The following is a 13924-nucleotide window of genomic DNA, read 5'->3' on the forward strand; positions in this document are numbered from 1 at the left end:
GACTGACCTGTTTCTGGGTGCCGTGGCAGACTAACCTACTGGTCACCACTTTAACAGATGTCCTGATAGCTGGGTGCAGCAGATTGTGCACCGCGTCGAAAACCTTCTGGCATCCATGATGGGGTGGAGTTTGCCAGGGTCGATGGCGACATCCTCTAGCCGGAGGCCGGAAACTGCTGTTCTGTATAACAGGATCTCAGGGTCCTCCTGCTTTGCCTTGGCTAGGGCGGAATAGTCTATTCCCTAGGACAGGGCCTGGACAGACTCGATTGCGTAGCGGGACAATGCGTAGGCCACCACATTGATCTTACCCGCAATGTGTTGGATATCTGTGGTGAACGCCGACACGTATGAGAGGTGTTGCTGTTGCCTGACCGACCACTGGTCAGACACTGTGGAAAGCAAAGGTCCACGGTTTATGGTCTGTGAAGACCTTGAATTGCCTGTCTTCCAGAAAATACCAGAAGTGCCTGACTGCCAAATGTGACACCAATAGTTCCTGGTCATAAGCGCTGTATTTGAGTTCAGGTGGTCAGAGGAGCCTGTTAAAGAAGGCCAAGGGCTGCCGTTGCCCTTCGATGAATTGTTCCAGGATGCCCCCTACTGCTGTGCTGGAGGCATCTACTGTGAGGGCAGTTGGTGCTACTGGCCTGGGTTGTACCAGAAGGCCAGACTGTATTTGGTCTCTGGAATGCCTCCAAGGCCTCATTGTCCCATGTAATGTCCTTACCCTTCCCTGCCTTGAGCATGAATAGAGGGGTGCGTGAAGCGACCCACTGCCGGTATGAATCAGTGATAAAAGTTAATCATACTGGCAAATTTTTGCAGCCCCTTCACTGTGTGGGGCTTGGCGAAACGCCAAATGGCCTCTACCTTTCCAGGCAGGGGTTTCACTCCATGCCTGGTGATCTAATGCCCCAGGAAGTCCATCGTTTCCAACCTGAACTGGCACCTAGCAGGATTTCTCGTTAGCCCGAATTCTTGCAGCCAGGTGCACAGTTGCACTGGCAATGAGGATATCATCCAAAAGATGAACGTGATTGCAAAATCCCGACCCACCCCATCCATCAGCCTCTGGAAGGTCTGAGCTGGGTTCTTAAGTCCAAAGGGCATTCTCAGGAATTCAAAGAGTCTGAAAAAGGGTAATGATACATACACACATTTTAAAACAGATCTTATTTGAAATACTAAAGAATTCATATTCAGGAACATTGCAAGAACTATGGAAGCACATTTCACAAGTAGGTGCTAATTGAAATGACACCATGAAATGAATAGACCATTGTTTGGATTGGAGACAGGCTGACTGGTTGAATAACTACAAGGCTGCTGACCTTTCTACAAAGTGCTCACAGAAAGGTTACTCCTGGGTTTTGTTTACCTAAGATAACAGCTTGACCAAGAAGGATAACTTTTGTTGTTTGCTGAAGAAGGTAGGGGTGTTTGCAAGTGAGAGTCACATGGGCTTTCTGGCAGTGGGCAGTTTGGGGGAGAGAGAGAGAGAGAGAGAGAGAGAGGTGAGACAAGCTCTCTCAGCCAGTGTGTGTGTGACACTGAAAGAGACTGAACCGTCACAGCTGAAACAAGCCAGGAGAAGCTTGTTGGAAACAGAAAGCTCCAGAGTGGAGGATGGCTGGAAGTGCTGTCTGATGTTTCTCTTGGAATGAGTGGAACAGAAAGGAACTCTGTGATAGCCTGAAAGAAAGAGGTTATCGTCTGGAGAACCCTGATGGGGCCAGTTTCATCAGCAAGACATTGAGGTGACTAATGGTGGTAGCTCAGTTGTGGAAATCCTGGAACAACAAATCTCTCTCTGCAAACCCTACAAGAACCTTCCTGAGTGGTAAACATTTACCTAAGCCTGGTGAACTTTATACATGTTAAATTCTCTGCAAAGTATAAGAATTGCCTGCAACCAGTGAACTTGGAAGAATGAGAAGTGAGACTGAACTGTGTACCAAATAACTTTTCTTAAATTTACACACCCATCATACACATGCACTTAGAATTACAAAGGGGGTTAATTTGGGTTAGTTAAGTTAAATGAGATGAGGTAAAGTTTGATTCTGTTTTCATGTTTAAAGATAATTAAAAACAATTTTTGTTTAAGTAACTACTTTTCTTGGTGAATGTCTATTGCGGCTGGGTTTTGGGTTCCTTTGGGCTCATAACACTTGCAACTTCGTGGTAAAGTCTTGGATATGGGCACTGGGAGCCTGTCAGGTGGTGGCCTTGTTGAGGCAGCGATAGTCGCCACATGATCTCCATCCGTCTGTTGCCTTTGGAACCACGTGCAGGGGAGAGGCCTAAGGGCTGTAGGAACGCCGTACTCTCCCAAGCTTTTCCATTTATTTTTAAATGTCCCCCTTGACGTGAGTCGAGCTTCTGGGGCGAAGAGGAGGAGGTGGCGCATCCTGGTGTGGCGTGCGGGCCTCTGTGAGCATATGGTGCCTTACCTTTTGCTTTGGAAAACTGGCCCACATTTAGGGAACTCTGCTAGGATCCACATGAATGCATTGTCGGACAGTGTAACAGAGTCGAGGTGGGGGACAGATAACTTGGCTTTCCCCCAGAGGCGTGATATGAAAAGTCCTGGCGTGCACCAATTGCTGCCCTCTAAGGTCCACCAGCAGGCAGTGGGCTCACAGGAAGTCTGCTCCCAGAAGTGGTTGCGCCACTGCCAAAATTGTGAATGCCCACGTGAATCGGTTGCTGCTAAAGTGGAGGGGGACAGTGTGGGTGCTGAATGTTTATATAATGCCGGGCCTGGTTCTGGGTGTCGTAGGCTGAAGGTGGGGAAGGACACTTATTTCAGCATTGGTGTCCACGAGGAAGGACCTTCCTGACAGAGAGTCCCACATGTGGAGGAGGCTGTAACTTTGGCCAATCACCACAGCCATTAACAACGGTTGGCCATGGCGTATCCTTGAAACATGCAGGGTGGGCGGCATCAACAGGCCCCTGCACCTCATCGCTGATGATGATAGCAGCACTGTTGGGTCAGGAGGTCCACTTGCCTCTGTTTGCTGTGGCTTTGTGCTGGCTGTGTGCAGGACCTAGCACTGCTCCACTGAGGCACTGTTTTCTTTCTTCACTCTCAAGGGTATGTCTGCCCAAACTGCAACTTTGCTGGGGTCGCTGAAGTCTTCAGTCAACTGCTCCAGGAAAATCTGCTTGAAGAGCAGGCAAGGCTTGTGTCACTCAGCAAGGCTGAGCATTTCGCTTAGGAGGGCGAATGAGGCCCTGTCCCCCAAACCGTCCAGTCGGGCAGCTGAAAAGCACGGGTTAATAGCTCCTTGAGGGTTTCATATTTGCCTTGCTCCGGAGGCTGCCGTAGGAAATTAATGACCCTTGCTGTCATTTTCTGGTCGAACTAACTCACTACGCAGTAGTAACGTGTGTTGTGGGGATTGATCTGAGGAAGGTGGAACTGGGTCTCTTCCTGTTCGAACTACGTGTGTGGCTGTGACGCCCAGAAAGTTGACAGCTTCAATAAAACTGCATGAAGAGCTGCCTGTTCCATCATCTTCATGTCCAACTGCTGGTTTGATCTGCCGGGGCCACCAATGTAGCGTGTGTGATACTGAGAAATGTGGAAAGAAGATGGATTCATTGCACGGGCTGCTCTGCTTATATTCATTCCTTGATGGAGTGACATCACAGCAGCACTGATCTTCAACTGGATGGTGTTACTGCCGTTGCTCGTGGCTTCCACCTATGCCGGTGGTCACCTGGAATGAAGGTCGTTGGTCCCTGCGGAGTCTACGTGGTCAGAGCATTCGTCAGACATTTTTGAGTACCGGGTCGCGTCCTTGTTTGCGGGAATTCTGAATCTTCTCTGGCTTGAGCTGTTAAAGAAAGTAGATAATTTCAACATCGGAGGACAACACTTGTGCATATTGGATGTGATATGTAATCTGTATTTGTGGCAGTCAAAGTAACCACCTTCTGTGCTGCAATTTCCTTCCTCGTCTTTGACAGAACATATCCAAGTAATTAGATATAAACGACGAGAAAGCACACCATTATTAACATTAAAATTCGTAAGCAATGTGTAACCCGAATTTCTTAGGGTTTATTAGATTCAGTCAAATAAATCCACTCATTGGATTGATGCAAGAATGGATCAGCCAAATCTGATGTCTTCTGACTCACCAAGTATGTAGGTAGAACACCCTTTGCCTATAGCTCCACGTTTCCCCCTACCCCATAACAGCTCATAGAGGGATTGATGCCATACAATTTGTGAGAACTATTTTGCACATTGCAACCATTTCCTTTGTTACTTTCTGTAAGGCACCAGTAGTGTTATTGCTAAATCTTTCTGGAGCAGCAGCAACATTTTCAACTTCCCTTATAAATCTTGCAACACCAAACACTGGAAATCATTGTTGCAAAATAACTTCCTTCTAAGGTGTCTCATTTATATCTGGATTCAGGATATTTTGTGTCTCCTACTAGGGAAGACAACCACCCAAGTAACAAGACCGTAACAAATTACACAGAAGGTAGAGATAAGCTCCAACTCCACAAATTAAGTAAGCGTTGCTCCATGAATTGAAGCAGTTACTTACTGATTGATAGAATAGAGTTAATAATTAATATTGTCAATGAAAGTATCATACTCATTGTTCCACTTAGAACAGTATCTTTTCTTCTTTCTTCTTTGGCTTGGCTTCGCGGACGAAGATTTATGGAGGGGGTAAAAAAGTCCACGTCAGCTGCAGGCTCGTTTGTGGCTGACCAGTCCGATGCGGGACAGGCAGACACGATTGCAGCGGTTGCAAGGGAAAATTGGTTGGTTGGGGTTGGGTGTTGGGTTTTTCCTCCTTTGCCTTTTGTCAGTGAGGTGGGCTCTGCGGTCTTCTTCAAAGGAGGCTGCTGCCCGCCAAACTGTGAGGCGCCAAGATGCACGGTTTGAGGCGTTATCAGCCCACTGGCGGTGGTCAATGTGGCAGGCACCAAGAGATTTCTTTAGGCAGTCCTTGTACCTTTTCTTTGGTGCACCTCTGTCACGGTGGCCAGTGGAGAGCTCGCCATATAATACGATCTTGGGAAGGCGATGGTCCTCCATTCTGGAGACGTGACCCATCCAGCGCAGCTGGATCTTCAGCAGCGTGGACTCGATGCTGTCGACCTCTGCCATCTCGAGTACCTCGACGTTAGGGGTGTGAGCGCTCCAATGGATGTTGAGGATGGAGCGGAGACAACGCTGGTGGAAGCGTTCTAGGAGCCGTAGGTGGTGCCGGTAGAGGACCCATGATTCGGAGCCGAACAGGAGTGTGGGTATGACAACGGCTCTGTATACGCTTATCTTTGTGAGGTTTTTCAGTTGGTTGTTTTTCCAGACTCTTTTGTGTAGTCTTCCAAAGGCGCTATTTGCCTTGGCGAGTCTGTTGTCTATCTCATTGTCGATCCTTGCATCTGATGAAATGGTGCAGCCGAGATAGGTAAACTGGTTGACCGTTTTGAGTTTTGTGTGCCTGATGGAGATGTGGGGGGGCTGGTAGTCATGGTGGGGAGCTGGCTGATGGAGGACCTCAGTTTTCTTCAGGCTGACTTCCAGGCCAAACATTTTGGCAGTTTCCGCAAAGCAGGACGTCAAGCGCTGAAGAGCTGGCTCTGAATGGGCAACTAAAGCGGCATCATCTGCAAAGAGTAGTTCACGGACAAGTTTCTCTTGTGTCTTGGTGTGAGCTTGCAGGCGCCTCAGATTGAAGAGACTGCCATCCGTGCGGTACCGGATGTAAACAGCGTCTTCATTGTTGAGGTCTTTCATGGCTTGGTTCAGCATCATGCTGAAGAAGATTGAAAAGAGGGTTGGTGCGAGAACACAGCCTTGCTTCACGCCATTGTTAATGGAGAAGGGTTCAGAGAGCTCATTGCTGTATCTGACCCGACCTTGTTGGTTTTCGTGCAGTTGGATAATCATGTTGAGGAACTTTGGGGGACATCCGATGCGCTCTAGTATTTGCCAAAGCCCTTTCCTGCTCACGGTGTCGAAGGCTTTGGTGAGGTCAACAAAGGTGATGTAGAGTCCTTTGTTTTGTTCTCTGCACTTTTATTGGAGCTGTCTGAGGGCAAAGACCATGTCAGTGGTTCCTCTGTTTGCGCGAAAGCCGCACTGTGATTCTGGGAGAATATTCTCAGCGACACTAGGTATTATTCTATTTAGTAGAATCCTAGCGAAGATTTTGCCTGCAATGGAGAGCAACGTGATTCCCCTGTAGTTTGAGCAGTCTGATTTCTCGCCTTTGTTTTTGTACAGGGTGATGATGGTGGCATCACGAAGATCCTGAGGCAGTTTACCTTGGTCCCAACAAAGCTTGAAAAACTCATGCAGTTTGGCATGCAGAGTTTTGCCGCCAGCCTTCCAGACTTCTGGGGGGATTCCATCCATACCTGCTGCTTTGCCACTTTTCAGTTGTTCGATTGCCTTATATGTCTCATCCAGGGTGGGAACCTCATCCAGCTCTAGCCTTAGGGGCTGTTGAGGGAGCTGGAGCAGGGCGGAATCTTGGACTGAGCGGTTGGTACTGAAAAGAGATTGGAAGTGTTCTGACCATCGGTTGAGGATGGAGATCTTGTCGCTGAGGAGGACTTTGCCGTCTGAGCTGCGCAGCGGGCTTTGGACTTGGGGTGAGGGGCCGTACACAGCCTTTAGAGCCTCGTAGAAACCCCTGAAGTCGCCAATGTCCGCGCTGAGCTGTGTTCGTTTGGCGAGGCTAGTCCACCACTCATTTTGGATCTCCCGGAGTTTGCGCTGAAGATGGCTGCATGCGCGACGGAAGGCTTGTTTCTTCTCTGGACAGGACGGCTTTGTAAGGTGAGCCTGGTGGGCAGCTCGCTTCTTTGCCAGCAGCTCCTGGATTTCCTGGCTGTTTTCGTCAAACCAGTCCTTGTTTTTCCTGGAGGAGAAGCCCAGTACCTCTTCAGTGGATTGCAGTATGGTAGCCTTCAACTGATCCCAGAGGGTTTCAGGGGACGGGTCCGTGAGGCGGGTTGCAACGTCGAGCTTTGCTTTGAGGTTTGCCTGGAAGTTTCCTCTCGCTTCGTCTGACTGCAGTTTTCCAACATTGAACCTCTTTCTGGGGGCTTTATTGTTCCTGGGCTTTGGCTTGAAGTGAAGGTTGAGCTTGCAGCGAACCAGCCGGTGGTCACCGGCTGACCACCGGCTGGTTCGCTGCAAGCTCAACCTTCAGAACAGTATACGATGACACAAATTATGCTTGACTGGAACAGTACCTTCTGAACTCCCGCAAAAGTCGGCCTTTACAGTGACCACCTTAAAAGAACTGTCAGTCTTGTCACAGACCTCTGCATTGGGTATAGAGATATCCCAAGTGAAAACGTTGGTGGGACTGGACTCCATACAACTCAGCAGGCGGACTGATGTTATCAGCAGAAACTAGGCAAACACATTGTATATTCATGTTTCCCTTTATTTACTTGTCTGTTATATATTTATTTATCTTGTGGCGGCCCCTCGCAGCTCCCCTACTGGGCCTCACAAAATGAAGGACGAACGATATGATCTTTCAGGCTGCGCAAGGCCTACAGCGCTGCTCTCCAATTGGCCACAACCAAAAGAGCTTAACTGGCTTATCAGGGAAAGCGGATCACAAATATACCAATCAGAAAAGGACGCCCCTCAGCTTGAGAATAAAAGCAGGGCTGTGAGCCCAATAAAGCCGAGTGTGTTAACTGCACCCAAATGGGGTTCGTGCTGTTCTTTCTGGGAACAACGTGTTCTTTCTGAGCTAACCTGCATATAGGCTTCGTAGAATCATAACTTGTAGCAGCTAGCTACAATCTATTTATTTAAAATTGAATTTGTATCAATATTTGCACCTGTAATTATGCTGTAAAAGGATGAATCTCGACATCCTCGAGATAATAAATTTTGATTCTCAAGTCAAGTTTGTTGTCATCTGGTTGAAAAAGAATAATCCGACAAAACCGTGCTCTCTACTAATGACATCCTGCACACAACAGAACTCACTTTCTCACACATCGTCCCATTTTACCACAATAGTGACGTTCTCCTTGAAGGAGTTGGTCTTGCTTCTGTCAACGGGTAGTCCTCCTTAGTCAAACTTCCATATCTCATTCCACTTGGTTAGTGATGTCCACTAACTGGCTTTATGAAATGATACGTTTATTTCAGTTTGATTTTTGTTAACAATTATGGCAACATCTGGCTTCATCCACAAAGGTTGACTTCAATAGACTAAAGACAGACCCCTATGTTATCTTCATTTATAGTTGCAACTCTAGAGTCTATCAGCCACACTGCTCTGAACCATTCCTCGTATTCAGGAGGTCCCCAGAGGAGTTCTGCTTGCAGCTGACCATCTTTTGCCATTCTTGTGGTATTGGGGTTTGTTCAAATCACTATATCTTAAAGGCATTCCAACCATCTTTGTCATGCTGATTTTATATTTTAAAATGTTTTCTCTCTTAGTTGTAATATGACTGCTGGCGTCCATCTGGGTTTCTTTTCCTCTCAGACATTCTGTCTTTTTCATTCACCGCAACATCTTGGATCATCTCTTCTTGGTACTACCCCTTATCCTGCCACAGAGCTGCATTATCACTTGAAAATGGATATTGACATATTCAGCCAAAATCTTCAAATAAAGAGCAAATCAATCATTCAAAAGGAGTGCTGGATAATTTCAGTAATTCATAAAGCCATGTCTTTCATATTCTTGATTGACTTATCAAAATGTTCTTCAACCTCCCATATTTGGAATAGGCATTTTAAGAGCCTTTTGCGACTTTATCCCCTTTTGAAAAGAGTAACATATTGATTATATTCCCTCTCAAAATTGTTGTTCAGTCTATTTGAAGCCTTCAGTCTTCCTGAACTCTGCCAGTATCATGAATAATTCCTAAATTGTATAAATCCGTGTCCAATTCGTATTAAGTAGGAGTCTGGAAAACAAATCCCTAGTGTAGTTCACATTGGGTCAGATTTTGTTGTGTACATTAGTCATTTTCATCTTGAAGCATTTTGCTCTCAAGTTGTTGAAGGTGAAAACGTATCATGACACAATGGTGGGAAATGTCATCTCAGGTCAGAAGTGAGAGTAAAACTAGTGAATATACTTTTGGACAATTGGAAAATGAGAGTCAAGGTGTTATTTTTCATGTTGCGGTGGGGGGGGGGAAACAACTCATTTTTCCATGTTCTGTGGAGTTTTAATGATTTCAGTCTTTCTCTGGCAATATCCCTTACCCAAAGTTAACCTGATGATATCCTTCAATTTCAATTGGTTATGGAGCTCTCAAGATCATTTCACAAAATGGGAACTTGCAGTTGCTTTTTGGTGGGTTAAGAATGTGAATTTGAGAAGGTCGTGGTGAAGTATTCCTGTTTTTCCTTTTCTACAAGGAGCACTTGAAAGACACTTCCCTTGCCTTTATTAAGCTATTGGATTCCTTGGTGCTTCCAAAATCTTACCAGCCAGAATGAATCTTTATAAAATATAGTGGGGAGTGGATTGGTTGCCCCTTCCTTCCCCCTGCCTTAAGAAGGTTATCGATCACCACATTTGTAATTAAGAAATAAAAACATTGTTGTCACATGTGATCTCAAGTGAAGACTACTTTTTTTTGGTGGGGGTGGTGGTGGAGTTAAAAATTCATCCTGCTGTCTTTAGGCCAGATCTACATTCAACCTATCTTTTCTTCTTTCAGAAAGGTGAAGTTGGTCCAGTTTGGGAATATCCCACATCCTCACTGAGCTGTGTGGTAGCTGATCCAAAAAAGGGATCCAAGCTGTATGGATTGAAGAGTTACATTGAGTATCAAGTAACGCCCAATGTACGTTTTTAAAAAAAAATACTTGCAAAAGATTTTTGTACTGACCAACATGCAAGTTGATGATTCTAAAAAAAAACAAAAAAAATGTGTAAATATAGAGGAGCTCAGGCAGCATTTGTGGGCCAAGAGACAGATAAATTTTCTAGTCAATAAGTTGATCTAATTTTGGTAAAGGTAAAAAGATGAAGATTCCACTATTATCATGTAATACTACATTTATAATGTAACATACATGAAATTCTTTAACTTTTGAAATGAGGCCCCAGTAAGGAACGAACTTGTGATCCTGGTTTACAAGACCACTGAGCTATATTACCTGAGTCTGAAATAAATGTTACCTTGGAGTTGCATGACTTTATTTTTATTTATATTATATTTTTTATATTTATTATAAATATCAAATAAATTATGTTTGCATTTATTAAGAAAGTTTTTTTTATTATCAGGAAGCTGGATTGCTTCACCAACTGCATTCACAACCTAATCTGCTTTCCACAACTTGTGGAAGGAATTAGCAAGGCTACTTCTCTCAGCATTGTTAACCCAAATATTTCATGAGGGTTATTCAGTCCATATATGGCTTCTTTGGTTAAAATGCTTCAGGAAAGTCGCATTATAATTTAAAACATCTGATTACTTTCTTTGTTGGAATAGATTTACTCAGCAAATACTGTATTTGTGAAAATCAAGCCTCATGCTAAAAATCAAAACTTCCAGTTGGAAAGCATACTTACAAAATTTTGAGGCATCATGAGAATATAAATTGGAGCAGGAGTAGGCCATCTGACCCATAAAGCCTGCTCTGCAATTCAATGACATCATAGCTGATCTGGTCATTGGTTCATCTCCACCTTCCTGTCTTTCTCCATATCCCTAATTCCCCTACTAATTAATCTTGTCTTAAATATATTTACTGATACATTCTCCAATTGCTTCAATTGGCAGCAAATTCCATTGATTTACCACCCTCTGGGAAAAGCAGTTCCTCCTCATCTCAGTCCTAAATCTACTACTCTGAATCTTGAGGCTATATCCCCTAGTTCTGGTCTCCCCTACCAATGGAAACAACTTGCCTACCTCAATCTTTTATATATCTTTCATAACTGTTGGTGTTTCTATAAAAATCCCCTCTCATTCTTCTAAATTTCAGTGAGTACAGTCCCAGATGACTCGATATTTCCTCATTGGCTAATCCCCTCAATTTGTGCATCAACCTCGTGAACCTGCTCTGCACCACTTCCAAAGTCAGACAACCTTCCTTAAGTAAGGAGACCAGAACTGCGTGTAGTACTGCAGATGCAGCCTCACCAGTACCTTGTACAGTTGTAGCATAACCTCTGCTCCTAAATTCAATCCCTCTGCTAGTGAAGGCCAACATTTCATTTGCCTTCTTGATAGCCTGCTTCTGAACCAACCTTTTGCGATTCATGCATAGAAAATAGCCATATTCCCATTTATTATGTAACCCTCAACATCATAGGTATTATTGTCCAACCCTCCACTCTGAACAATGCAGCTTCCCCGTTACACTAAAAAAATGCACACAACAGCTACCTGGCAATGCTATCTGTACACTTTGATGCCAGTTGCAGCAACTGATGTTATCACCAGTGCTATTTCATTAACCTCTTTCGTATGAGAAGTGTCTCTTGTAATGCAAATCACCACCATCTTTAAAATTTGCAAAATTTTATTTGTACTGTAATGACAATATGGCCTCTTTGAACTAGTTAGAAGCTTTCTTTATTACTTCTCATGACTCAGGAAGTTTATGAAAATCAAGCAAAGCAAAATGTATGGATTTGGGTGAACCAACTTTCTCAATATTTGAACAGTTGGATTAAATTGAGAATTGTTTGACTTTTTATTTTGCTACCATTAATTCAGGTTTCCTGACCAACAATTTCATTTGAAGATGTATCAGCAAGTAGAGAGATGCTTATCACATATATGCTCAACCAGGGAGACATGCAGTACAAGCTTTTAATCTTCTCAGTCCTGAATAAAAAGTGTTCTTGGTCACTGAAACAACACGTTGTCATTCCACGTTTCAGAAAAAAATCTTTGTTAGTTTAGAGCTTAAAAACTTAAGACCATTAAAAATTTGCATGAAATTATCAGTTTAGAAATAGAATTAATCTGTTTAAATTGATGTTCCAATTTTTTTTACAACCTATCATGTAACCATATAACCATAATAACCACTTACAGCACAGAACAGGCCAGTTCGGCCCTACTAGTCCATGCCGTAACAAATTCCCACCCTCCTAGTCCCACTGACCAGCACCCGGTCCATACCCCTCCAGTTCTCTCCTCTCCATGTAACTATCCAGTCTATCCTTAAATGTAACCAATGATCCCGCCTCGACCACGTCTGCGGGAAGCTCATTCCACATCCCTACCACCCTTTGCGTAAAGAAATTTCCCCTCATGTTCCCTTTATAACTTTCCCCCTTCAATCTTAAACCATGCCTCTAGTTTGAATCTCCCCCACTCTTAATTGAAAAAGCCTATCCACGTTTACTCTGTCTGTCCATTTTAAAATCTTAAACACCTCTATCAAGTCCCCTCTCAATCTTCTACGCTCCAGAGAAAAAAGCCCTAGTCTGCACAACCTTTCCCTGTAACTCAAACTTTGAAATCCTGTCAACATTCTAGTGAACCTTCTCTGTACTCTCTCTATTTTGTTTTTATCTTTCCTATAATTTGGTGACCAAAATTGTACACAGTACTCCAAATTTGGCCTCACCAATGCCTTGTACAATTTCATCATAACCTCCCTACTCTTGAATTCAATACTCTGATTTATGAAGGCCAACATTCCAAATGCCTTCTTCACCACACCATCCACCTGAGTATCAACCTTGAGGGTACTATTTACCATCACTCCTAAATCCCTTTGTTGCTCTGCACATGTCAATAGTCTACCATTTAATGCATATGACCTATTTAGATTTGAGAAAAATGGGTATTTTTTCACTGTGAGCAGTACTATAAATGTCTCATGCAATTATTTATTGAACTTCCACTTCCACTTGACTAATCTGAGGGCATTTTGCAAACAAATAAGAATTTGGTTGCTTGTTATGTCATAAAAAGCTAATGAGGGGTTCATTGTTCAATCTCTAAGCGTTATGGATGATTTATTTGAATGCTTGAGGTGGGTGGGGGGGGATGTACAACCATAAAATAGCACTTTGTTTTTGTAGTAAACAGAACAATACAGCCCAGTACAGGCCCTTCAGCTCAATGTGCTGACCAAAAAAAAGTACTAAACCCTCCCTACCCATAACCCTCTATTTTTCTTTCATCCATGTGTCTGTCTTTGAGTCTCTTAAATGCCCCTAATATTTCAGCCTCCACCACCATCCCTCACTTTCCAAGCACCCACAAGTCTATGTATATATATATATATATATATTTATTTTAAAACTTGCCCCTGATGTCTCCCCTAAATTTCCCTCCCTTTATACATGTGCCCTCTTGTGTTTGCTGATCTTGCCCTGGGAAACAGTTGCTGGTTGTCCATCCTATCTATGCCTCTTGTAGACCTCTATCAGGACTCTTCTCATCCTTCTACACTCCAAAAAGTCCCAGCTCTGCTAACCTTGCCTCATAAAACTCGTTTCCCAATCCAGGTTTTGCTTTTTTTCTTGCCAAAGCTGATAAATGTTGCTGTGATTCATTTGAAATCAAAACTTTCGTTTTTCCAATTTGCAGTAAATTTGAAAATATGCACACAGACTTCTCATAACAAAAGAATGTAAATTCACTAAAATAAAATACAAACAATTTGCAAAGTCTATTTCTGTGCTGTGGTTACTATTGATAATTCTATAATCCAGTGGCATTAAAACATTTTTGTGCTGGATCCAAAACTGTGTTATTGGGATGGGCAGAGCAAATTTGGGTTGGATTCCAAAATTATTTGTCATTCAGATCAAAGCATTCTACTTGAGAGGCCTGATCCTATCTTGAAACTCATCATTGATGGAAGTATGCAAAAAAAAAAGGCTGTGGGGAATGTTGCTGTGGATGTTTTACAGAATGCAAGAGTGCTCTGTATCAAACAGAAGATTCTGTGGGGTTGATGGTA

The 13924-nt window shown here is 43.7% G+C and overlaps 1 protein-coding gene and 1 long non-coding RNA gene across 5 annotated transcripts in view; one reads left to right on the forward strand and one right to left on the reverse strand.

Moving 5' to 3' along the window:
* Positions 1-13924, forward strand: part of LOC138760690 (sorting nexin-9-like) — a 176572-nt gene that overhangs the window by 102655 nt on the left and 59993 nt on the right. For 3 of the 4 annotated variants that reach the window (XR_011355812.1, XM_069931632.1, XM_069931631.1), the window contains exon 8: positions 9703-9828. The exons of the other annotated variant lie outside the window; for it this stretch is intronic. Coding sequence is in view for 2 of the 3 variants with exons in the window: in XM_069931632.1 (XP_069787733.1) it covers positions 9703-9828 (126 nt within the window). In the remaining variant the exon portion in view is untranslated. The remainder of the gene's footprint in view (positions 1-9702; positions 9829-13924) is intronic. 4 annotated transcript variants of the gene reach the window in all.
* On the reverse strand, positions 1952-4231 carry LOC138760691 (uncharacterized). The gene is made up of 2 exons (XR_011355813.1): positions 4156-4231; positions 1952-3848 (listed from the first exon to the last, which is right to left on the reverse strand). It is a non-coding gene; the product is annotated as an uncharacterized lncRNA (long non-coding RNA).

The sequence above is a fragment of the Narcine bancroftii genome, chromosome 4 (genome assembly GCF_036971445.1).
Source record: "Narcine bancroftii isolate sNarBan1 chromosome 4, sNarBan1.hap1, whole genome shotgun sequence".
In the NCBI taxonomy this organism is placed as follows: Eukaryota; Metazoa; Chordata; class Chondrichthyes; order Torpediniformes; family Narcinidae; genus Narcine; species Narcine bancroftii.